Source organism: Pristiophorus japonicus, chromosome 15, assembly GCF_044704955.1.
Source record: "Pristiophorus japonicus isolate sPriJap1 chromosome 15, sPriJap1.hap1, whole genome shotgun sequence".
NCBI classification, from domain to species: domain Eukaryota; kingdom Metazoa; phylum Chordata; class Chondrichthyes; family Pristiophoridae; genus Pristiophorus; species Pristiophorus japonicus.
The window spans coordinates 11,763,631-11,787,933 of NC_091991.1; the positions used below are offsets into that span (position 1 = coordinate 11,763,631).

Genomic DNA, 24,303 nt, shown 5'->3' on the forward strand with positions numbered 1-24,303 from the left:
AGTCCCTGGCCAAAGACCGCCCTAAGTGGAGGAAGTGCATCCGGGAGGGCGCTGAGCACCTCGAGTCTCATCGCCGAGAGTATGCAGAAATCAAGCGCAGGCAGCGGAAAGAGCGTGCGGCAAACCAGTCCCACCCACCCCTTCCCTCAACGACTATCTGCCCCACCTGTGACAGGGTCTGTGGCTCTCGCATTGGACTGTTCAGCCACCTAAGGACTCATTTTTTTTTTTTTAGAGTGGAAGCAAGTCTTCCTCGATTCCGAGGGACTGCCGATGATGATGATGTACAGCTGGAGCAAGCACAGCAGCAACACGGCAAGGTCACATCGACAGCACCTCCCTCCCATCTCCTGTCCGCCACTTAGACTGATGAGCAGCAATGTTGTGGGAACACCATCACCTCCAAGTTCCTCTCCATGTCACACACCATCCCCATCTACATAAGAACATCAGAAATAGGAGGAGTTGGCCGGTCGGCCCCTCCAGCCTACTCCGCCATTCAATAAGATCATGGCCTCCACTCCACTTCCCCGCCCGCTCCCCATAACCCCTTATTGTTCAGAAATCTGACCATATCCGCCTTAAATATATTCAATGACCCAGCCTCCACAGCTCTCTGGGGCAGAGAATTTCACAGATTCACAACCCACTGAGAAGAAATTCCTCCTCATCTCTGTTTTAAATGACAACCCCTTATTCTAAAACTATGCCCCCGAGTTCTAGGTTCCCCCACTCTGCAATCCACCTTGTCAAGCCCCCTCAGAATCTTAGTTTCAATAAGATCACCTCTCATTCTTCTAAACTCCAATGAGTATAGGCTCAATCTTTCCATAAGACAACCCCTTCATCTTGGCCGTTCCTTCATCGTCGCTGAGTCAAAATCCTGGAACTCTCTCCCTATCAGCACTGTGGGAGCGAGCACCTTGACCACACAGACTGCAACGGTTCAAGGCGGCGGCTCACCACCACCATATGTGGGCCGCTTTACCTGGATCTTCGGCTGAGAGCGGGCTGCTCCCTGGTCACCTCAGCGGCTCCTGCTGCTGACTGTCGCTCGTCTCATGGACCCCGTCAAGGGGAGTCGAAGGTTATGGGGAGCAGGCGGGGAAGTGGAGTTGAGGCCAAGATCAGATCAGCCGTGATCTTATTAAATGGCGGAGCAAGCTCGAGGGGCCATTCACGGCCCCGCTCGGTGTCCAAGCTCCCGGCCCCCGCCCGGTGCACAGACCGTTTTCCTGCACGCTGCCGCCATGTCCCTGAGCTCATGTGCCCGAGGGTCGGAGGGTCTGGTGGCATCCACAGACTCGGTGTGGGGGGAGGGGGCTGAAATAGCCCCCTGTTTGAAGGCCCGTCGGCATCTCTAAGAGGCGATAAGGTCTTACCAAGCGGGGTTAGGCAGTTGTCCACAATTGCCCCACCGGGGGGCGGTGCAGACTGGATTGCGCCGCCCCCTGACCTTCCGCCCAGCCCGGTGCTCCGACCACATTGTCGGCCGTGCGGGGGGGGGGGGAAATGCCTCATGGGAGCGCGGCCACTGATGCGTGGTGCCCCTGACCGCTGCGGGAAGCTGGCAGTGGCTGGGCGGTGCGGCCGCCCTTAAAGGGGAGGGCGCACTGCCGCGGCCGCCATTTTGTTTCAATTGCCTGCCAACTCCTGCGTCGTCCCGACAATGGCGGCCGCTGGCCCGGCCAAACACTTTGCTGCTGACCCCGCAGTGTCCCTCCCCTGTAACTGTAGGGGAGGAATGATGCTACGCGTTAGCGCGGTGCTAAATGACGCTACCCGCCTTCTACTCCCCAACACCACCTCCTTCATTCTTTACAACAAAGGGCCGAATTTCGCTCTATTCTCCGCCCCGTCTATTCTGGCGGTAATTCTGCATTTAATTTGAATTATCTGCCCCAAGCGGGCAATTTCCAACCCCAGGTCTCTCCAATGTCCTATTCATCATTGGCCTTTGTAGTTCCACAACCTCTATACTGTCCTGAGACTTTTGGGGGGTGGCGGGGGAAGGGAGTTCCAGATTTCCACATTTCCACATCTGTGAAGAAGTGCTTCCTCACTTCACCCCTGAACAGCTCGGCTCGAATGTTGAGATTGTGTCCCCATGTTCTGGACCCCCCCCAGCAGAGGAGATAAACTACGGGCAGGTAGGGGGAAGCATGGAGCCAGACCTGGAGCTCACTGACCCTGGGAGGGAGCAGAGGAGTGGTGAAGCAGTTGATGGGGATGAGTTTGGAACGGACCAGAAGTTGGGCAATACAGGGTTAAATTCTCAGGGTGTGAGGGGGGGGGGGCACAGAGAAATGAGGAGCCATCATGGGAGCGGAAAGGGGTTTGAGTTTGTTAATGTTCTGATTGGGGGTCACAAAGCTAAGGCTCACGATAAATCTACAGACCCATGGACATTGGCGTGTGCCATGTATTTGCTTCATAGCTTCGTTGCTTAAGAATTCATAGCAAGAACTAATTGGTTTATTAGCAAAAGGTTTAACAATCACACTACACATTACCAGTTCATCCACCAGGCTCACAACTGCATACCTCATCGTGGATGACCTAGACCCAACTGGCTGGGGTTTTATTGAGTCTTGTGAACATCACATGACTGGCTAAGCCACTCACAATGCAACAGCTCTACAACTATGTTAAGTTGAAACCATAAATCAAGTGCCCCCTTATTAAAAGGGGGGGGGGGAGGGCACTAAAACCGACACACTAAACAAATTAAACTTTTTAACAGTAAACCTAATTCAAATTAAAACTTGGTTGCCGGGGGTGATGATGCACTCCAATCCCTCTGGTGCCCACCTGCGAGCGTACCGGTGGAAAATGTTTTCACCCGGTTTCGAACTGGAGACTTTGTGCGTGTTAGGTGAATGTGATCACCACTACACTATGGAAGCTCCGTCCTGCAACAGTTCTCCAAACCCGTGAGCATGCTCACAGGTGCGTACATTACAGCTGGGGTGGGTGTGAGATGGGGGCTGAAAATCCTCCCATCTCGAGAACCCCTGCCATTGACCTCCTAATGGACTTTCCAGGGGTTGGGGGTGTTTCCCGGTCTAGATTGGAGTGAGCGGGTGCCCCTGCCCCCTAGGGTGCACACCCGGCACATGCCAGAATGGGGTGGCCGGACCTCTGGGGCAACTGGCCAATGCTTAGCTTCTCTTCTCCCCACTTCCCTCTGCCAACTCTTCTTCATTGTCCAGATCTACCAGTCTGGTCCTCCCCCCCCCCCCACCCCACCTTACAGCCAAACCCCACTGATATACCAGCCCCAGCCCCAGCTGGTGATACTTCGGAGCCCCCTGGTGGTGGGGGGGGGGGGGGGGGGGAGAGATCCAGGATGTGGGAATTCCTGGTCCCATTTTCCTGGTGGGAAAGTGGAGTTGAGGTTGAAGATCTCACTGGCGGAGCAGGCTCGAGTCCTGCCTAATTCTTATGTTCTATGTTCTTATGTTGACTCCACTGCCCTTGAGGCAGAGGGGAGTATCTGCCCAATACTGGGCCGTGCAGGAATTCTCTCGCGTGGCATATAAATGGGTCCTGACCGAAATTCCGTCCCTTCTTGTGCATTGCTATTGGGAGTTTGAAGGAAGGCCTGTAGATCTTAGGCCCCAGTACCTTTGACATTTTCCCATGTTTGAGGCTTGGAAGGAGAATTAATGGGTGACAAAAGGTAATAAATACAATCTCATTTTCTTTGCTAATTGTGGAAATAAACGAAGGATGTACAACTGGTTTTAACTTTCCGAGGTTCTCTCCTTTTCCCTTGTCGCTTCTCACACACTGTGTTAACTGAGGGACCAAACACAGCAGGCAGCAATGGTTCAGTGAGATGTCCGTCACCTGTTCTCCAATGACCCACTTACAGAAATGGTCAGCAGTATTTGCACGAGTTGTTTCCAAATTAATTTGAAGGGGGGTTTGCGCGAATTTGCTGGTCTACAGAACAGCTTGAACCGTCCGTGATGGTGTGTTATCGCAACGTGCTCTCTCTGAAGTCAAGGACTACTCACCCTTGACGTTAACTTTCAAATACTCTCCTCATCCAAAGCATCTTCATTATGTGGCCGTGAGCTATCGATCTTCAGAGTTACGGAGGCTGTAACTCACTGTCACGGGTGATCTATTTGACTGATTATTTTATGTAATTGTAAGTGACTTTTGAAAGGTTTATCGCCTTTGACCTCAGGGCTGGATTTTTGGCTTTGCTGATTTCGGGGCGGTAATGTCGGTGGGGCGGTAAAGTTTGCGCCCGGGGACAGTTGGCGTCTCGGTCAGCAAAATTCATCAGCTGGGCCCTGGGTATGGGGCGGAGCGCTAAGAGAGGCGTTGCCTCTCATTAGAGAGTCTTGGGGCGATAGGCCGGCTGAGCATGGGGAAAATCTCAAGCTAAACAGCCGGGCCGGGAGCGCTCTGAGAGGGGGACGTGGGGAGAGAAAACAAACCTGGAAAAAAAAAAAACACCAAAAACATTCCTAATAAATAACTCGCGCCATCACTACATAAATCGCCAAAAAAAAAAACCCCAATCACACTTACCTGAGGTGGACATTACTTACCTGACTGCAGCCGCTACAGCTCGGACTGCCCGCTTTCACAGGCGGTCCCAGCAGGGCGGCGCTATGGAGCGCTATGGATTGGGCAGCAGCCAAAAGTCGATTTGGTGTCGCGACCAGGGGAGTTGCACACTGGCTCGTCTCTCCCGGCCGGCAATGCTCCGCGTCCCCGTCGAAACCGGCCCCGAAAACCCCGGCGGGGCGCTGGAAGCTGGTCGCCCGCCCAGAACAGCTCACCGCCGCCAGTGCCTCCCCACCGGGACGAAAGCAGAGGCAGGCAACGAACCGGAAATGCAGCCCACTTAATGAGTTTAAAATGATCCAGTGGCAGCTAGGAAGTAAAACTTTGCTAACGGGCCATTTTTTTTAAATTGGAGAATCCGCCTTGAGAGGCACCGCTGCATATAAAGTGTGAAGTCTGTGCGCTGGGATTCGTGTTCCCCGTGGTTTGATTGTTAATATTTTATTCATCGCAGCATTTGGTTTTTAGTGTTAAGAACCTGATCGCGTATCTGATTCCTGACTTGCCAAAAGACCTGAGGGACCGAATGCGCCGCGAAAAGTATCTGATTCAGGAGATGATGTACGAGGCTGAGCTCGAGCGACTTCATAAGGAACGGAATGAGAGGAAGAGAAATGGGAAGGGCTCTCACAATGAGTGGCCATGAATACAGATATCATCTACTGAGGTATTGGTCCTTGTCTTTTTAATCCGTTATCCTTAAATAGTTCGGTTTCTGCAGCAAAGGCTCACTGCACCAATGCAAGCCTTGTTAAGAAATTTGTTTATGGGCTGTAGGCGTTGCTGGCAAGGCCGGCATTTATTTCCCATCCCTAATTGCCCTTGAGAAGGTTGTGGTGAATCGCTGCAGTCCATGTGGTGAAGGTGCTCCCACAGTGCTGTTAGGGAGGGAGTTCCAGGATTGTGACCCAGCGACGATGAAGGAATGGCTGATATATTTCCCAGTCGGGATAGTGTGTGACTTGGAGGGGAACGTGGGGGTGATGGTGTTCCCATGCGCCTACTGCCCTTGTCCTTCTAGGTGGTAGAGGTCGCGGGTTTCGGAGGTGCTGCCAAAGCAGCCTTTGCGAGTTGCTGCTCGATTGAGATATAGGAACAGGAGGAGGCCATTCGGCCCCTCGAGCCTGTTCCACCATTCCATGAGCTCATGGTTGATCTGTGACCAAACTCCATACACTCCAGGTAGTGTTGCAAAGTAGATCTATCCCCGCCTTGGGAGGCAGTGGTAAGTAGGGTCTATGTGGGCTCAAGGTGGCTTCAGGGTGACCCTGTGATGGAAACCTGAAACCCTTTGTGGGCAGCCTCGGTGGTCAGCCAGACTGGGCAGCAGTACTGCTGGTGATTGTCCAGCCAGTCTAGATCACCAATAGAAGCTGGAATCAACCTATCACTGGTGGCTGAATTGTCCTCGTCCAGCCCCTACAGGCCAATGGTGTAAGGGGTAGGATTGTCCGAGTTGGCCAATCAGTGAGAAGTTTCAAAGCACTCCAGAATGTGCTGAGTTTTGATCGAGTAAATGAGAAAGTGTTTCCAGTGGCAGGAGGGTCGGTAACCAGAGGGCACCAGATTTAAGGTAATTGACAAAAGAAGTAGAGGCAACATGAGAAGAAAACATTATGATCGGGAACGCACTGCCAGAAAGGGTGGTGGAAGCAGATTCAATATTAACTTTCAAAAGGGAATTGGATAATTACTTGAAAATGATAAATTTGCAGGGCTATGGGGAAAGAACAGGAGGAGGAGTGGGACTAATTGGATCGCTTTTTCGAAAGAGCCGGCACAGGCACGATGGGCCGAATGGCCTCCTCTGTCCCGTATGATTCTGGGAAATGCTGTTGATTCCGAGGGAGCGAATTCATGTGAAATGATTGAAGTACCTTTTCCATAAGAACATACGAGTTTCTGTAGGTATATAAAAAGGAAAGGGTGGCTAAAGTAAATATTGGTCCCTTAGAGGACGAGACCGGGGAATTAGTAATGAGGAACATGGAGATGGCAGAAACTCTGAACAAATATTTTGTATCAGTCTTTACGGTAGAGGACACTAACAATATTTTGACAGTGGATAGTCTAGGGGCTATGGGGGTGGGGGGGCGGAGAAGGAGGAACTTAACACAATCACAACCACAAAGGAGGTGGTACTCAGTAAGATAATGGGACTGAAGACAGATAAATCCCCTGGACCTGATGGCTTGCATCCTTGGTTCTTAAGAGAAGTAGCGACAGGGATTGTGGATGCATTGGTTGTAATTTACCAAAATTGCCTGGATTCTGGGGAGGTCCCAGCAGATTGGAAAACTGCAGATGTAACGTCCCTATTTAAAAAAGGAGGCAGACAAAAAGCAGGCAACTACAGACCAGTTAGTCTAACATCTGTGGTTGGGAAAATGTTGGAGTCCATTATTAAAGAAGCAGTAGCAGGACATTTGGAAAAGCAAAATTCGGTCAGGCAGAGTCAGCATGGATTTATGAAAGGGAAGTCATGTTTGACAAATTTGCTGGAGTTCTTTGAGGATGTAACGAACAGGGTGGATAAAGGGGAACCAGTGGATGTGGTGTACTTGGATTTCCAGAAGGCATTTGATAAGATGCCACATAAAAGATTACTGCACAAGATAAAAGCTCACGGGGTTGGGGGTAATATATTAGCATGGATAGAGGATTGGCTAATGAACAGAAAACAGAGAGTCAGGATAAATGGTTCATTCTCTGGTTGGCAACCAGTAACTAGTGGGGTGCCGCAGGGATCAGTGATGGGGCCCCAACTATTTACAATCTATATTAACAACTTGAAAGGAGGGACTGAGTGTAACATAGCCAAGTTTGCTGACGATACAAAGGTGGGAGGAAAAGCAATGTGTGAGGAGGGCACACAAAATCTGCAAAAGGACATAGACAGGCTAAGTGAGTGGGCAAAAATTTGGCAGATGGAGTATAATGTTGGAAAGTGTGAGGTCATGCACTTTGGCAGAAAAAATCAAAGAGCAAGTTATTATTTAAACGGAGAAAGATTGCAAAGTGCCGCAGTACAGCAGGACCTGGGAGTACTTTTGCATGAAACACAAAAGGATAGTATGCAGGTACAGCAAGTGATCAGGAAGGCCAATGGTATCTTGGCCTTTATTGCAAAGGGGATGCAGTATAAAAGCAGGGAAGTCTTACTACAGTTATATAAGGTATTGGTGAGGCCACACCTGGAATACTGTGTGCAGTTTTGGTTTCCATATTTACGAAAGGATATACTTGCTTTGGAGGCAGTTCAAAGAAGGTTCACAAGGTTGATTCCGGGGATGAGGGGGTTAACTTATGAGGAAAGGTTGAGTAGGTTGGGCCTTTACTCATTGGAATTCAGAAGAATAAGAGGTGATCTTATCGAAATGTATAAGATTATGAGGGGGCATGACAAGGTAGATGCAGAGAGGATGTTTCCACTGATGGGGGAGACTAGAACTAGAGGGCACGATCTTAGAATAAGTGGCAGCCTATTTAAAACAGAGATGAGGAGAAATTTCTTCTGAGGGTTGTAAATCTGTGGAATTCACTGCCTCAGAGAGCTGTGGAAGCTGGGACATAGAATACATTTAAGACGGAAATAGAGTTTCTTAAACGATAAGGGGATAAAGGGTTATGGGGAGCAGGTGGGGAAGTGGAGCTGAGTCCATGATCAGATCAACCATGATCTTATTGAATGTTCTTATAAGAAATAGGAGCAGGAGCAGGCCATATTGCCTCTCGTGCCTGCTCCGCCACTTAGTACGATCATGGCTGATCCGATCATGGACTCGGGTCCACTTCCCTGCCTGCTCCCCGTAACCCCTTATCGGTTAAGAAACTGTCTATTTCTGTCTTAAATTTATTCAATGACCCAGCTTCCACAGCTCTCTGAGGCAGCCAATTCCACAGATTTACAACTCGGAGAAGAAATTCCTCCTCCATCTCAGTTTTAAATGGGGCGGCCCCTTATTCTAAGATTATGCCCCCTAGTTCTAGTCTTCCCCCATCAGTGGAAACATCCTCTCTGCATCCACCTTGTCAAGCCCCCTCATCTTACACATTTCGATAAGATCACCTCTCATTCATCTGAATTCTAATGAGTCTTGTGTTCTTAAGTACCTTTTCATGTGTTAATATGTTGCTAATTGTCTTTTGGCTCACAAAAATAAAAGTAATCCTCCTTTCTCCCCTTCTTCCCCCCCCCCCCCCCCCCCCCCCACCCCCAAGGTGTCGCCTGTCTTCTCTTATCTGCGAATTTCTGCAGTAGTTTTGCTGCAGCTTCCGAACGTCCCGGTCTACAGACTGAATGAAATGCAGCTTCAGTGCATGTCCGGAAACACACACACTTCCGTACCCAGCAGTGACAGGATGTACTGTGAAGACTTTTGCAACTCAAAAATGTGATCTCTTCAATATTTATAATCCTGCCAGCATGTTGAACATGTTACTCATGATATAATGCAACTCCCTACGCCAATTTTTACTTACAAGGGGTAACTATTTTACACCGGTTAGCTACGTTTCCAAGTTCGGCATTTTCTTCTCTTTCCCCATCCAACCGACTCCAGACTTTTACACACTGTTTTGCTCAATATGTAAATAAGAATTTCTGAAAACTATTTTGCATAATATCTGTAGCCATCCTGCTGTCTCCATGGTCTGGTTTGATCCACATCTCCTCCAAACCAGCAGCTCAAAAAAAAAACCAATCTTGTTTACAGATCTTTCTCTTTTTTTTTTTTTCTTGAAGCTTGCTGCTTTCCAATGGGTTCCGACACGGATGTATAAGGCAAACTATTTGTAAATAGCCAAAAGCAGAATGCTGGAATTTTCATGATTTAAGGATCAGTCCGTGAGCATAAAGCCACATTTATTGCTTATATATTGTGATGCAGAGATTTAAAATAAATATGCACATGGAGTTTGAAGGTGGCCGACATTTTAATTTTTATTCCCCTCCTTCCCCCCCCCCTCCCCCAAAAACCCATTTACAAAACTTAATATTGAACAAGTCGGTTGTGATCTATTGTTTCATCATGGGTCACAGCCCTTGCATTCTGCAAAGAGCAGTTGGCGATATCAACTATCCCATGTTGTATTGAATATCACATCTTTAGTGTCACAAGTACAGTTTGAAACCTTGCGATTGTAGAGTGGTTTTACAATCATCAAAAGTATGGATGAAGTTAAAATCAACAACAACTTATATTTATATGGTGCCTTTAATACAGTGAAACATTCCCAATGCGCTTCACAGGAGTATTGAGACAAAAAATTCAACACCGAGCCACATAAGGAGAAATTAGGACAGGAGAGGTAGATTTTAAGAAGTGTCTTGACGGAGGAAAGAGAGGCGGAGAGGTTTAGGGAGGGAGTTCCAGAGCTTGGGGCCCAGGCAACAGAAGGCACGGCCACCAATGGTGGAGCAATTATAATCAGGGATGCTTAAGAGGCCAGAATTAGAGAATGCTCTCTCGGTGGGGGGAGGGGAGGGGGGTAGATTAGAGATGGGGAACAAACTATTTAACTTGGACAATAAACACCGGACTAGCGGAGACCAATACATCATCTCCTTTTGTTCCCCGTGGGATAATGGGAGAATGTGATGGGTCAGGGGTACCATTTTTAACAAGGAGCTGAATCACCGATTGGAGAACGGGGGAGAAAATCGGAGAACAGTTTGAGTTTTTTTTAAGCCGGACAGATTGTGATGAATGTTGCAGGTTAGTGTTCCTGGTACAGAGTTCTGTGCAATGGGAACTCACACTGGAAATTCAGGCATGGATAGCTCGTGCCGAACCCATAAGGAAAATCGCATGGCTCATTAATCGGAGACACTGCGCTCGAAGCCTGAATTTCCCGTACACTCTCGCTGTGTGAAGGTAGTGTGGAAGGGATGCCCATGATGAACCAATCATGTTTGGACCCTGGGTTTGATGGACCAAATGGCGCCTCGCTCTTTAGGATTTCCTTCTCTCTGTGCTGTCCATTTCCATATGACTGAAGGCAGGGTTGCTGTTTCCAACAACTGTGTCCGAGCGTGCGTTCCACGTCATAACCTCGATTCTATCCTGTAAAACACAACGCGGAGCACCGACTGATTATTCCTGGTGGCCATAGGTTCGCTCATCAAGGTGAAGAATTAAAAAATGGAAGCCCTTCATATGGTCCAGTGACAGACCCAGAGATATTCCAAAAAGAACATTTTATTCATTGTCGGTACATGGGCGTCGCTGGCAAGGCCAGCATTTATTGCCCATCTCTAATTGCCCCTTGAGAAGGTGGTGGTGAGCCGCCACCTTGAACCGCTGCAGTCCGTGTGGTGAAGGTGCTCCCACAGTGTTGTTAGGGAGGGAGTTCCGGGATTTTGACCCAATGACAATGAAGGAACGGCCGATATATTTCCAAGTCAGGAAGGTGTGTGACTTGGAGGTGATGGTGTTCCCATGCACCTGCTGCCCTGGTTCTTCTAGGCGGTAGAGGTCGCGGGTTTAGGAGGTGCTATCGAAGAAACATTTGCGCCAAATGTCATAAGCTATGCATTAGGATGCCCTGTGCCAATTTACTAAAAATCTGGATAACTGGTTCAAGTTTCTTGGGTTCTTTTGCCCTCCTGTCCTTAAGTATTTGAGTATGTTTTGGTCCACTGAATGGATTTGCGAATCTCAATAATCCTCAGCAGACAGTGTTGGTTTGGTTTAGTAGGTCGTGGTGTTGGGTCTGAAACCCGTATCGACTCAAGGCTCCAACTCCATCGCCCTGCATTGGAAAGCACTTCAAGCTTAGGAAGTGTTACTGTACAAATATGTTTAATTATCTTGTAAATTTTTTGTCTTTATAATAATCCTAATTTCGCTCAAACTCACCTTACTGGAGAAACCCAAGAGAGCAGCTGTAAAGATTTTTTTTTAAAGTTTGGAATGATTTGAATTATTACCGCTCTCCTTTCAGTGTTGGATTTTGCTGATCCTTCATTCTGCGTTTTCATATAGAAAGACTTGCATTTATATAGCGCCTTTCACGACCATCGAATGTCCCAAAGCGCTTTACAGCCAATGGAGTACTTTCTGAACTATAGTCACTGTTGCAATGTAGGAAACGCAGCAGCCAATTTGCGCACAGCAAGCTCCCACAAACAGCAATGTGATCGTGACCAAATAATCTGTTTTTGTTATGTTGGTTGGGGAATAAATAGTGGCTAGGACACCGGGGATAACTCCCCTGCTCTTTGAAATAGTGCCGTGGGATCCTTTTCGTCCACCCGAGAGCAGATGGGGCCTCGGTTTAACGTCTCATCCAAAAGACGTCATGTCTGACAGTCCAGCACTCCCTCAGTACTGCCCCCTGCCCCGCCCCCCCGCCAGTGCACCATTACCTCAGTACTGCACTGGAGAGTCAGTCTAGATTTTATACTCGAGTCTCTGAAGTGGGATTTGAACCCATGACCACCTGACTCCGCGGCAAGAGTGCTGCCCACTGGGCCACGGCTGACACTATGTCCTTGGTAGTTCCTCATTGGAAGGATATATACCTGTATTCCTTGCTTTTGATTGGACTGCTCAGTTGTGATTTATTGCAATTTTATGAATTTAAAATTTGAGCCAATGAGATGCAAGTGTGACATAGAAATTTGCATATGAAAAGGTGTAAGGCCCGAGGTGTGATGGACGCAGGTGTGTGCATTACACAAGATTTCACATCAAATAGAGAGTCAGGGAAAATAAGTGACCGGGCTTTATACTTACGCCAATGGAAGACCTGGGAAAGTAGCATGAAAGATCTGTCCAGTGCAGCAATAAGTCAGTGTCCACATGAGCTTTTCTTCCTCCTGACAAAATATTTATCTATGAATCTAATGAACTGATAGCACATCAAACAACTGTGGATTTAATAAGCTGTTAAGCCTGGCGGTTGGATTATCTCCACAATCACTATGTGGGACTCCCTATAAACAACCTTCCGGATATAAAAGGGGTCAGAGGGTCTAGTAAGGAGGAGGAACTGAGGGAAATCCTTATTAGTCGGGAAATTGTGTTGGGGAAATTGATGGGATTGAAGGCCGATAAATCCCCAGGGCCTGATGGACTGCATCCCAGAGTACTTAAGGAGGTGGCCTTGGAAATAGTGGATGCATTGACAGTCATTTTCCAACATTCCATTGACTCTGGATCAGTTCCTATGGAGTGGAGGGTAGCCAATGTTACCCCACTTTTTAAAAAAGGAGGGAGAGAGAAAACAGGGAATTACAGACCGGTCAGCCTGACATCGGTAGTGGGTAAAATGATGGAATCAATTATTAAGGATGTCATCGCAGTGCATTTGGAAAGAGGTGATATGATAGGTCCAAGTCAGCATGGATTTGTGAAAGGGAAATCATGCTTGACAAATCTTCTGGAATTTTTTGAGGATGTTTCCAGTAGAGTGGACAAGGGAGAACCAGTTGATGTGGTATATTTGGACTTTCAGAAGGCTTTCAACAAGGTCCCACACAAGAGATTAATGTGCAAAGTTAAAGCACATGGGATTGGGGGTAGTGTGCTGACATGGATTGAGAACTGGTTGTCAGACAGGAAGCAAAGAGTAGGAGTAAATGGGGACTTTTCAGAATGGCAGGCAGTGACTAGTGGGGTACGGCAAGGTTCTGTGCTGGGGCCCCAGCTGTTTACACTGTACATTAATGATTTAGACGAGGGGATTAAATGTAGTATCTCCAAATTTGCGGATGACACTAAGTTGGGTGGCAGTGTGAGCTGCAAGGAGGATTCTATGAGGCTGCAGAGCGACTTGGATAGGTTAGGTGAGTGGGCAAATGCATGGCAGATGAAGTATAATGTGGATAAATGTGAGGTTATCCACTTTGGTGGTAAAAACAGAGAGACAGACTATTATCTGAATGGTGACAGATTAGGAAAAGGGCAGGTGCAAAGAGACCTGGGTGTCATGGTACATCAGTTATTGAAGGTTGGCATGCAGGTACAGCAGGCGGTTAAGAAAGCAAATGGCATGTTGGCCTTCATAGCGAGGGGATTTGAGTACAAGGGCAGGGAGGTGTTGCTACAATTGTACAGGGCCTTGGTGAGGCCACACCTGGAGTATTGTGTACAGTTTTGGTCTCCTAACCTGAGGAAGGACATTCTTGCTATTGAGGGAGTGCAGCGAAGGTTCACCAGACTGATTCCCGGGATGGTGGGACTGACCTATCAAGAAAGACTGGATCAACTGGGCTTGTATTCACTGGAGTTCAGAAGAATGAGAGGGGACCTCATAGAAACGTTTAAAATTCTGACGGGGTTAGACAGGTTAGATGCAGGAAGAATGTTCCCAATGTTGGGGAAGTCCAGAACCAGGGGACACAGTCTAAGGATAAGGGGTAAGCCATTTAGGACCGAGATGAGGAGGAATTTCTTCACCCAGAGAGTGGTGAACCTGTGGAATTCTCTACCACAGAAAGTTGTTGAGGCCAATTCACTAAATATATTCAAAAAGGAGTTAGATGAAGTCCTTACTACTAGGGGAATCAAGGGGTATGGTGAGAAAGCAGGAATGGGGTACTGAAGCTGCATGTTCAGCCATGAACTCATTGAATGGCGGTGCAGGCTAGAAGGGCCGAATGGCCTACTCCTGCACCTATTTTCTATGTTTCTATAATGACATCAGTCACAAGCAAGTATTGCACTTGAAGTTGCATCTGATTATATATCCGAGAGCGCTTCGCAGGAGCATAATCCGACAAACGTTGACACATTGAGCCAAAGGGGGCATTTCAAATGTCTTTAAGCTCATTCCAAAATGAAAAAGTCAGGACTGTTGAAAAGCTCCCAACACTTTACGTCAGTTCCATCTCAAACTAACTAACCAGCACACTGGTGTGTAATGCTGCTGACAGTACAGGGGGGCAGTGTTGTGGCCCCAGGGTGAAGCTTCACACACAAGGATTTTGGTGATTACATTTTATCACCAGGAAATTGGGAGCCCTGCACATCAGCACTGTAAACTCCGCATCCAATTCTCCAATCTCTACTCCCAGCACGCGTAGCTGTGTGTTAGAACATAATCGGAACAGGAGTCGGCCATTCGGTCCCTCAAGCCTGCTCTGTCATTCAATGAGATCATGGCTCCTCATCTACCTCAACTCTACTATCTCCACATCCCTTGATTCCATTAGAGTCCAAAAATCTATTGATCTCTGCTTTGAATATACTCAACGACTGATCCTCCACAGCCCTCTGCTGTAGAGAATTGCAAAGATTCACTACCCTCTGAGTGAGGAAATTTCTCCTCATCTCAGTCTTAAATGGCCAACCCCTTATTCTGAGACTGTGACTCCTAATTCTAGATTAACTCTTGGTTTAGGAGGACCCTAATAGGAACAGAACCTTTTAAATGGACCCTACTCGGACAGGTCAAATGAAGAACTTTCTTCTGTGACACAATGGATAGACCTGCAGATTTCAGGAGTGTTCTCCTTGTTTGACCAATGGGTATCTTTGTTAAAAGTACCAGCTTGGATCAGCTGGTAGCAATCTTGTTTTGGAGTTGCCAAGGTCATGGGTTCACTTGGGTGACACTTCAGGGCAGTAATGAGCGAGTGCTGCATTGTTCAAGGTGCTGGCTTTTGGATGGATGGTTAAACCCAGGCCCCATCTTTCTCTTCGGTTAGATGCTAAACATCCCATGGCACTATTCAAAGGAGCGGACTTCAAAGAGAGTTCATTGGCTGCAAAATGCTTTGAGATGTCTTGAGGACTGAGTAGAAAAGTCTTTATCAAAGTATTCAACTGAAACATCTCCCTTTTACAGGTTGAAATTTTCACGTGACTGGTCATAATTGCAAGGGCTGAGGGACTGAAGCTGGTGATCTCCTTAGAGCAGAGAAGGTTGAGAGGAGATTTGATAGAGGTGTTCAAAATCAAGAACGGTTATTAGAGTAAATAAGGAGAAACTGTTTCTACTGGCAGAAGGGTCGGTAACCAGAGGACACAGAATTATGATTGGGAAAAGGGGGAGATGAAGAGATGTTTTTACACAGCGCATTGTTGTGATCTGGAACGCGCTGCCTGAAAGGGCGCTGGGAGCAGATTCAATAGTAACTTTCAAAAGGGAATTGGATAAATACAAAAAGGGGGAAAATGTGCAGTGGGGAAAGAGCAGGGGGAGTGGGACTAATAAAAGCTCACAGGGTAATATATTAGCATGGATCGAGGATTGGCTAACTAACAGAAAACAGAGAGTCGGGATAAATGGGTCATTTTCCAGTTGGCAAACTGTAACTAGTGGGGTGCCGCAGGGATCGGTGCTGGGGCCTCAACTATTTACAATCTATATTAATGACTTGGATGAAGGGACCGAGTGTAATGTAGCCAAGTTTGCTGATGATACAAAGGTGGGTGTGAAAGAAAATTGTGAGGAGGACACACAAAATCTGCAAAGTGATATAGACAGACTAAGTGAGTGGGCAAAAATTTGGCAGATGGAATATAATATGGAAAAATGTGAGATTATCCACTTTGGCAGAAAAAAAATCAAAAAGCAAATTATAATTTAAATGGAGAAACATTGCAAAGTATTGCAGTACAGAGACCTGGGATCTTTGTGCATGAAACACAAAAAGTTAGTATGCAGGTACAGCAAGTAATCAGGAAGGCAAATGGAATGTTGGCCTTTATTGCAAGGGGGATGGAATATAAAAGCAGAGAAGTCCTGCTACAACTGTACAGGATATTGATGAGACCACACCTGGAGTACTGTGTACAGTTTTGGTCTCCGTATTTACGAAAGGATATACTTGCATTGGAGGCTGTTCAGAGAAGGTTCACTAGGTTGATTCCAGAGATGAGGGGGCTGACTTATGAAGATAGGTTGGGCCTATACTCATTGGAGTTCAGAAGAATAGAGGTGATCTTATCGAAACATACAAGATAATGAGGGGACTTGACAAGGTGGCGGCAGAGAGGATATTTCCACTCATAGAGGAAACTAAAACTAGGGGACATAGTCTCAGAATAAGGGGCAGCCCATTTAAAACTGAGATGAGGAGGAATTTCTTCTGAGGGTTGTAAATCTGTATAATTTTCTGTCCCACAGAGCTGTGGAGGCTGGGTCATTGAATATATTTAAGGCGGAGATAGACAGATTTTTGAGCGATAAGGGAGTGAAGGGTTATGGGAGCGGGCGGGGAAGTGGAGCTGAGTCCATGATCAGATCAGCCATGATCTTATTGAATGGCGGAGTAGGCTCGAGGGGCCGTATGGCCTACACCTGTTCCTATTTCTTCTGTTCTTATATTAATTGGATCGCTCTTCCAACGTGCCAGCACAGGCACGACGGGCCGAATGACTTCCTTCTAGGCTGCAAGGGACTATGACTCTGTGGAAAGGCCAAACATTATGCACGTACCTGTTAATAAGCTGACGATTATGCCAACAATTATAACGATTAATGTCGCAAAGGTGCTTAGGTACAGGTAGGACAAAGAATACCAGGATGCCGCTGTTTCAACTCTGGAATTAGAGAAATGCTCATTAAAATGTAACTGGAACAAGCACCACCTCATCCGACAACACGGGCTTTATGGCACAATATGGCATGCAAATCGTTTGTTAGGAGCTGGGCCAAATAGCTGATTCATGGTTTGGAAGCTCCATTTGTGTTTTTCTCTCTCATTTAGACCTTGGCCATCTGCATCAAGGAGCAGGCAGGAAGCCTTCCAGGCCGCTGCCAATTAGTGCAAGTTACTGAGACCCATCCCGAATCTCTCCGGGTGTGAGGGTCCCAGCCGGTGGCCACGGGGCATCTCCCGTGCTGCCTGGTCTACCGAGCAGGCCCTCTTCTTGCAAAGACACCAGATGGGGGATTCCCATTGGGGAAGCACCTCGGTGTCAGTAATGGTATTGGGTGGGGGCGGGGGGGGGGGGCAGAGAAAATAATTGGCACAAATTACAACATTACAACAGTGACTACACTCCAAAAGTACTCCATTGGCCGTAAAGCGCTTTGAGATGTCCGGTGGTCATCAAAGACTATATAAATGCAAATCTGTCTTTCTTTGAAAGGTTCATGAATGTCAAATGGGTGTAATTTACATTGGCCAGCCTGGGAATGTGGCCTGAAGGAGTGAGACCCCCTCACCCTCACCCGTCAAATCCTTACTGAAAGCATCCCCTTGTTTGAGGTGGTCCCATCCGATAGGTGAATGAGTGGGATGGAATTACAGGGTATCGTTCAGTACCAGCCGCCCGATGTAGGCCAGAACAACGGGCGGTCAACACGGCAATATCCAGACTCAGTGGCGGGTCATTCTATCACCATGTTGGTTTACTGCCTGGCCTGTGTGTGCTCGGTGAAATACCCTTGTAGTCTCGGGTGGTCAGTGAGTGGAGCGTTGTTTCCTTGCCCCCAGCAGTCACGCAGTAACAAATGTGAGTTTCTAGTTAGCCGAATGAAGACTGTCTGATGTGTGCGACTTCTTTCTACCTTCTGATCAGGTTCAATGAATCTAAATATTAGACCGATTGAATCTCAATCCAAAGGTTCAAACCTATTTAACTCTTTATTCCTAATAAACATTTATATATATATATATATATTTAAATGTGTATATATATATTATATATATATAGTGTATATATTATGTATATATTATATGTATGTGTGTGTGTGTCTGTATATAGATGTAGATATAGATATAAAATAAAAAATATTAGGATGTTATTAGCCGAGTGTTCCTTTGGCTATTATGAAGACTTGCTGTTTACGTAGCTAAAAGTACAAGGTATTTGGGTAGAAATTGAGCCCCACTGTGCACATTTGACGGGTGTAAAACAGACAAAGAGGGCCAACTCGGGAATCAACGTACCTCGCACAAAGTAGTGCCGAAAGTCGCCAATATCAAAGTCATTTTTCAGGTGTCCCAGGGAGCCTAAAACAAACGTTACATGTATAAATAAGGGGCCACACTCCTGGTTTAGGCCCCTCTGCTGAATTGGATATTGCAGAGCGGAGCAGGAAATGGGCCTACTCTAAACAACAGCTGTCACCAAAAGGTATGTTTCATTTTTTGCCCCCGCCATTTGAATTTTGTGGAGCTGGAGGTTTGGGGAGGGGCTGTGCACAGCGCTGGTACCTCATTGGTTGGATAAATCCCTAAATTAAAGGCAGAAACTGCATTTAAAAAGTACTTGGATATGCACATGAAGTGCCGTAACCTACAGGACCTCGGACCAAGAGCTGGAAAGTGGGATTAGGCTGGATAGCTCTTTGTGTGGACAGGATGGGTTGAATGGCCTCCTTCTGTGCCGTAAATTTGAATGATTCTGTTCTATGAAAAGCACACCCAAGTATCAGCAACTTGAGATATCTGGAAATTCATGGGAACAGGGAATTAATCTTTATATATGTGACCCTCCGCCCCAAGGTGCCACAATAGCAACCGATATGGCCAACGCATTTCAGTGCTCCTTAAGAATCTGTTCATTTCAAACTTCTGACGAAGGGTCACAGACCCGAAAGGTTAACTCTGTTTCTCTCCACAGATGCTGCCTGACCCGCTGAGATTTCCAGCATTTTCTGTTCAGGTTAGATACCTTGTTCAATGAGCTTGACCTTATCCTTGAATTTCCATCTGTGCTTTGTACTGACCTGTAGTCCCTGGAGGTTGGGGTTGTGTGAAGGGTCTCGGTTGCCCAGAATGTCCCGTTACTCGAGTGACTGACGTTACACCTGGCGGTACTGAGGTTCAGCGGCACTGTCACCGCGGGGGGCGGTGGGTGCATCTGGGATCCAATTCCAATCCACAATGCAAATGCAAACCCAGTGATGAGTCCCACAATTCCACCCTACAGCATACCAGAAAGGCAATAGGTCAGGTCAACTGAATGTACTAACACGGAGGGCAGGAGAGGAATCGTCCTTATTGACTGCCGGACAGGAGCATTTACTCATTACTTTAATGAAGGTTCACTAGATTGATTCCTGGGATGAGAGGGCCATCTTATGATGAGAGATTGGAAACATAGAAACATAGAAAATAGGTGCAGGAGTAGGCCATTTGGCCCTTCGAGCCTGCACTGCCATTCAATAAGATCATGACTGATCATTCACCTCAGTACCCCTTTCCTGCTTTCTCTCCATACCTCTCGATCCCTTTAGCCATAAAGGCCACATCTAACTCCCCCTTGAATATATCCAACGAACTGGCATCAGCAACTCTCTGCGGTAGGGAATTCCACAGGTTAACAACTCTGAGTGAAGAAGTTTTTCCTCATCTCTGTCCTAAATGGCTTACCCCTTATCCTTAGACTGTGTCTCCTGGTTCTGGACTTCCCCAACATTGGGAACATTCTTCCTGCATCTAACCTGTCCAGTCCCATCAGAATTTTATATGTTTCTATGAAATCCCCTCTCATCCTTCTAAAGTCCAATGAATAAAGGCCCAGTCGATCCAGTCTCTCCTCATATGTCAGTCCTACCATCCCGGGAATCAGTCTGATGAACCTTCGATGCATTCCCTCAATAGCAAGAATGTCCTTCCTCAGATTAGGAGACCAAAACTGAACACAATATTCCAGGTGAGACCTCACCAAGGCCCTGTACAACTGCAGTAAGACCTCCCTGCTCCTATACTCAAATGTCCTAGCTATGAAGGCCAACATACCATTTGCCTTCTTCACCACCTACTGAACCTGCATGCCAACTTTCAATGACTGATGTACGATGACACCCAGGCCTCATTGCACCTCCCCTTTTCCTAACCTGTCATCATTCAGATAATATTCTGCCTTCGTGTTTCTGCCCCCAAAGTGGATAACCTCACATTTATCCACATTATACTGCATCTGCCATGCATTTGCCCACTCGCCTAACCTGTCCAAGCCACCCTGCAGCCTCTTAGTGTCCTCCTCACAGCTCACACCGCCACTCAGTTTAGTGTCATCTGCAAACTTGAGATATTACACTCAATTCCTTCATTCAAATCATTAATGTATATTGTAAATAGCTGGAGTCCCAGCACTGAGCCCTGCGGCACCCCACTAGTCACTGACTGCCATTCTGAAAAGGACCCGTTTATCCCAACTCTCTGCTTCCTGTCTGCCAACCAGTTCTCTATCCACGTCAGTATATTACCCCCAATACCACGTGCTTTAATTTTGCACACCAATCTCTTGTGAGGGACCTTGTCAAAAGCCTTTTGAAAGTCCAAATACACCACATCCACTGGTTCTCCCTTGCCCACTCTACTAGTTACATCCTTAAAAAATTCCAGAAGATTTATCAAGCATGATTTCCCTTTCATAAATCCATGCTGACTTGGAACGATCCTGTCACTGCTTTACAAATGCACTGTTATTTCATCTTTAATAATTGATTTCAACATTTTCCCCACTACTGATGTCAGACTAACCAGTCTATAATTACCCGTTTTCTTTCTCCTTTTTTAAAAAAGTGGTGTTACATTAGCTACCTTCCAGTCCATAGGAACTGATCCAGAGTCGATAGACTGTTGTAAAATGATCACCAATGCATCCACTATTTCTAGGGCCACTTCCTTAAGTACTCTGGGATGCAGACTATCAGGCCCTGGGGATTTATCAGCCTTCAATCCCATCAATTTCCCTAACACAATTTCCCGCCTAATAAGGATATCCTTCAGTTCCTCCTTCTCACTAGACCCTTGATCCCCTAGTATTTCCGGAAGATTATTTGTGTCTTCCTTCGTGAAGACAGAACCAAAGTACTTGTTCAACTGGTCTGCCATTTCTTTGTTCCCCATTATAAATTCACCTGAACCTGACTGCAAGGGACCTACGTTTGTCTTCACTAATCTTTTTCTTTTCACATATCTATAGAAGCTTTTGCAGTCAGTTTTTATGTTCCCGGCAAGCTTCCTCTCATACTCTATTTCCCTCCCTCCTAATTAAACCCTTTGTCCACCTCTGCTGAATTCTACCAGTCCTCAGGTTTGCTGCATTTTCTGGCCAATTTATATGCCTCTTCCTTGGATTTAACACTATCCTTAATTTCCTTTGTCAGCCACGGTTGAGCCACCTTCCCCGTTTTATTTTTACTCCAGACAGGGATGTACAATTGTTGAAGTTCATCCATGTGATCTTTAAATGTTTGTCAATCCTTTAAGTATCATTTGCCAGTCTATTCTAGCCAATTTACGTCTCATACCATCGAAGTTATCTTTCCTTAAGTTCAGGACCCTAGTCTCTGAATTAACCGCGTCACTCTCCATCTTAATAAAAAATTCTACCATATTATGGTCACTCTTCCCCAAGGGGCCTCGCACAACAAGATTGCTAATTAGTCCCTTCTCATTACACATCACTAAGATGGCCAGCCCTCTAGTTGATTCTTCGACCTATTGGTCCAGAAAACCATCCCTAATACACTCCAGGAAATCCTCCTCCATCGTATTGCTACCAGTTTGGTTAGCCCAATCTATATGTAGATTAAAGTCGCCCATGATAACTGCTGTACCTTTATAGTACGCATCCCTAATTTCTTGTTTGGTGCTGTCCCCAACCTACTGTTTGGTGGTCTGTACACAACTCCCACTAGCGTTTTCTGCCCTTTGATATTCCGCAGTTCCACCCATACAGATTCCACATCATCCAAGCTAATGTCCTTCCTTACTCTTGCATTAATTTCCTCTTTAACCAGCATCGCTACCCCATTGAGTAGATTGGGCCTATAGTCTCTGGAGTTTAGAAGAATGAGAGGTGATCTCATTGAAACATATAAAGATTCTGAGGGGGATTGACAGGGTAGATGCTGAGTGGTTGTTTCCCTGGGCTGGAGAGTCTAGAACCAGAGGGCACAGTCTCAGGATAAGGGGTCAGCCATTTAAGACAGAGAGGAGGAGGAATTTCTTCACTCAGAGGGTGGTGAATCTTTGAAATTCTCTGCCGCAGTGCGCTGTGGATGCTGAGTCTCTGAATATAATCAAGGCTGAGATAGATTTTTGGAGTCTAGGGGAATCGAGGGATATGGGGATCGGGCAGGAAAGTGGAGTTGAGGTCGAAGAGAAGCCATGGTCTTATTGAATGGCGGAGCAGGCTCCAGGGGCCGCAGGGCCTACTCCTGCTCCTGTTCTTAATTTTATGTGTTTAGACCTCTGCTTTGTGAGTTTATGGGGTAAATTCGCCATTTCAGCGCTCACTACGCTCATTGGGGTGGGGCACTAAAACTGACACATTAAATAAATTAAACTTTGGACGTAAAACAAATCAAACTCAAATTTGGTTGCCGGGGGTGATGATTGACTCCAGTCCCTCCGGCACCCACCTCTCGCGGAAGGTCACGAGCGTACCGGTGGACACTGCATGCTCCATCTCCAGGGACATCCTGGCTCGGATGTATAAGCTTACAACTCTTTTGGAGTAAACAATCGACATTAAATCATAAACATTAAATCGTGTCCCCCGATCTGGGGGACACTCCAAACATTTCCCGAGGCCAACTTTTGTTTTTTTGGGTTTTTTTTTTATATTTTTGTAGGTTTTTTTTGTGTTTTTTTGGGGGGCTCTAAAACCATAATTTACAAGTGTCCCCTATAAAAGGGGAGGGGGACACTAAAAACCCGGCAATTAAAACAAATTAAACTTTAAAACATATAAAATCAAATTAAAATTTGGTTGCCGGGGGTGATGATGCACTCCAGTCCCTCCGGCGCCCACCTCTCGCGGAAGGCCGCGAGCGTACCGGTGGACACTGCGTGCTCCATCTCCAGGGACACCCTGGCCCGGATGTATAAGCTTACAACTCTTTTAGAGTAAACAAATCAACATTAGATCGAGTGCCCCCCGATCTGGGGGACACTCCAGACACTTATAACAGCCCTCTTTTTTTTGTATTTTTGTGTATAAGCTTACAACACTGCAGCATTGGAACAGCTGCAATTACTAAACGTGTAGCATGCTTTCCCGTAGATTCACACTAGGTAAAATTAATCGAGATGTTAGGAGCCCATTTTGTACACTACGCACCGCTGCCCTTGATAAGTGATATTTGACAGTGGTGCAGAGATTCTGTTACTGGACCAGTAACTCCTGATAACCTGAGTTCAAATCCACGTGGCAGTTTGAGAATTTGAATTCAGTTTAAACAATTTGAGAATAAGCTGATGTTAGTAAAAGTGACCTTAAAGCTGTCGGATTGTCACCAAAGCCCATCCGGTTCTTGGATGCCCCTTTAGGGAAGGAAACCTGCGGTCCTTACCCGGTCTAGGCCTATATGTGACTCCAGGCCGACACCAACATGCTTGATTCCGAACTGCCTTCTGAAGTGGCCTAGCGAGCCACCCAGTTGTATAGGGGGCACTACTTTCTCTGGGCAACTGGGACTGTGCAATAAATGCCGGCCTAGCCAGCGACACCCACATCCCGGGAATGAATAGGAAAAAAAAATTCTCAGTTACAAATCAAACTTTGAATTTGTCTGGAATTTCATTAGTGACTGGAGGTATAAATTTTCATAGATCCGTGGAAATTTATGGCACAGAAGGAGGCCATTCGACCCATCATGTCCGCGCCGACCAAAAAAAAGCTATCCAGCCTAATCCCACGTCCCAGCTCTCGGTCTGTAGCCCTGTGGGTTACGGCACTTCAAGTGCACATCCAAGTACTTTTTAAATATGGTGAGGGTTTCTGCCTCTACCACCCTTTCAGGCAGTGAGTTCCAGACCCCCACCACCCTCTGGGTGAGAAAAGTTCTCTTCAA

General features: G+C 46.7%; 2 protein-coding genes across 13 annotated transcripts in view; one reads left to right on the forward strand and one right to left on the reverse strand.

The window, feature by feature from the left end:
- The window catches only part of LOC139281351 (anoctamin-4-like), a 297,350-nt gene extending 287,837 nt beyond the window's left edge, over window positions 1-9,513 (forward strand). Inside the window, exons 26-27 of the mRNA XM_070901506.1 lie at window positions 5,042-5,254; window positions 8,809-9,513. Coding sequence (XP_070757607.1) covers window positions 5,042-5,233 — 192 coding nt within the window. The 3' untranslated portion in view covers window positions 5,234-5,254; window positions 8,809-9,513. The remainder of the gene's footprint in view (window positions 1-5,041; window positions 5,255-8,808) is intronic.
- A 49-nt stretch (window positions 9,514-9,562) lies between these two features.
- The window catches only part of LOC139280602 (sodium-coupled monocarboxylate transporter 1-like), a 60,250-nt gene continuing 45,509 nt past the window's right edge, over window positions 9,563-24,303 (reverse strand). For 4 of the 12 annotated variants that reach the window (XM_070900147.1, XM_070900146.1, XM_070900145.1 and 1 more), the window contains 4 exons: window positions 19,219-19,415; window positions 16,978-17,081; window positions 12,327-12,409; window positions 9,563-10,652 (listed from right to left, as the gene is read on the reverse strand). In XM_070900147.1, the coding sequence (XP_070756248.1) occupies window positions 10,542-10,652; window positions 12,327-12,409; window positions 16,978-17,081; window positions 19,219-19,415 (495 nt within the window). In that variant the 3' untranslated portion in view covers window positions 9,563-10,541. Of the gene's footprint in view, window positions 10,653-12,326; window positions 12,410-16,977; window positions 17,082-18,436; window positions 18,500-19,218; window positions 19,416-24,303 lie in introns of those variants that run through there. The other 8 variants (XR_011596721.1, XM_070900149.1, XM_070900148.1 and 5 more) reach the window with 7 other exon arrangements.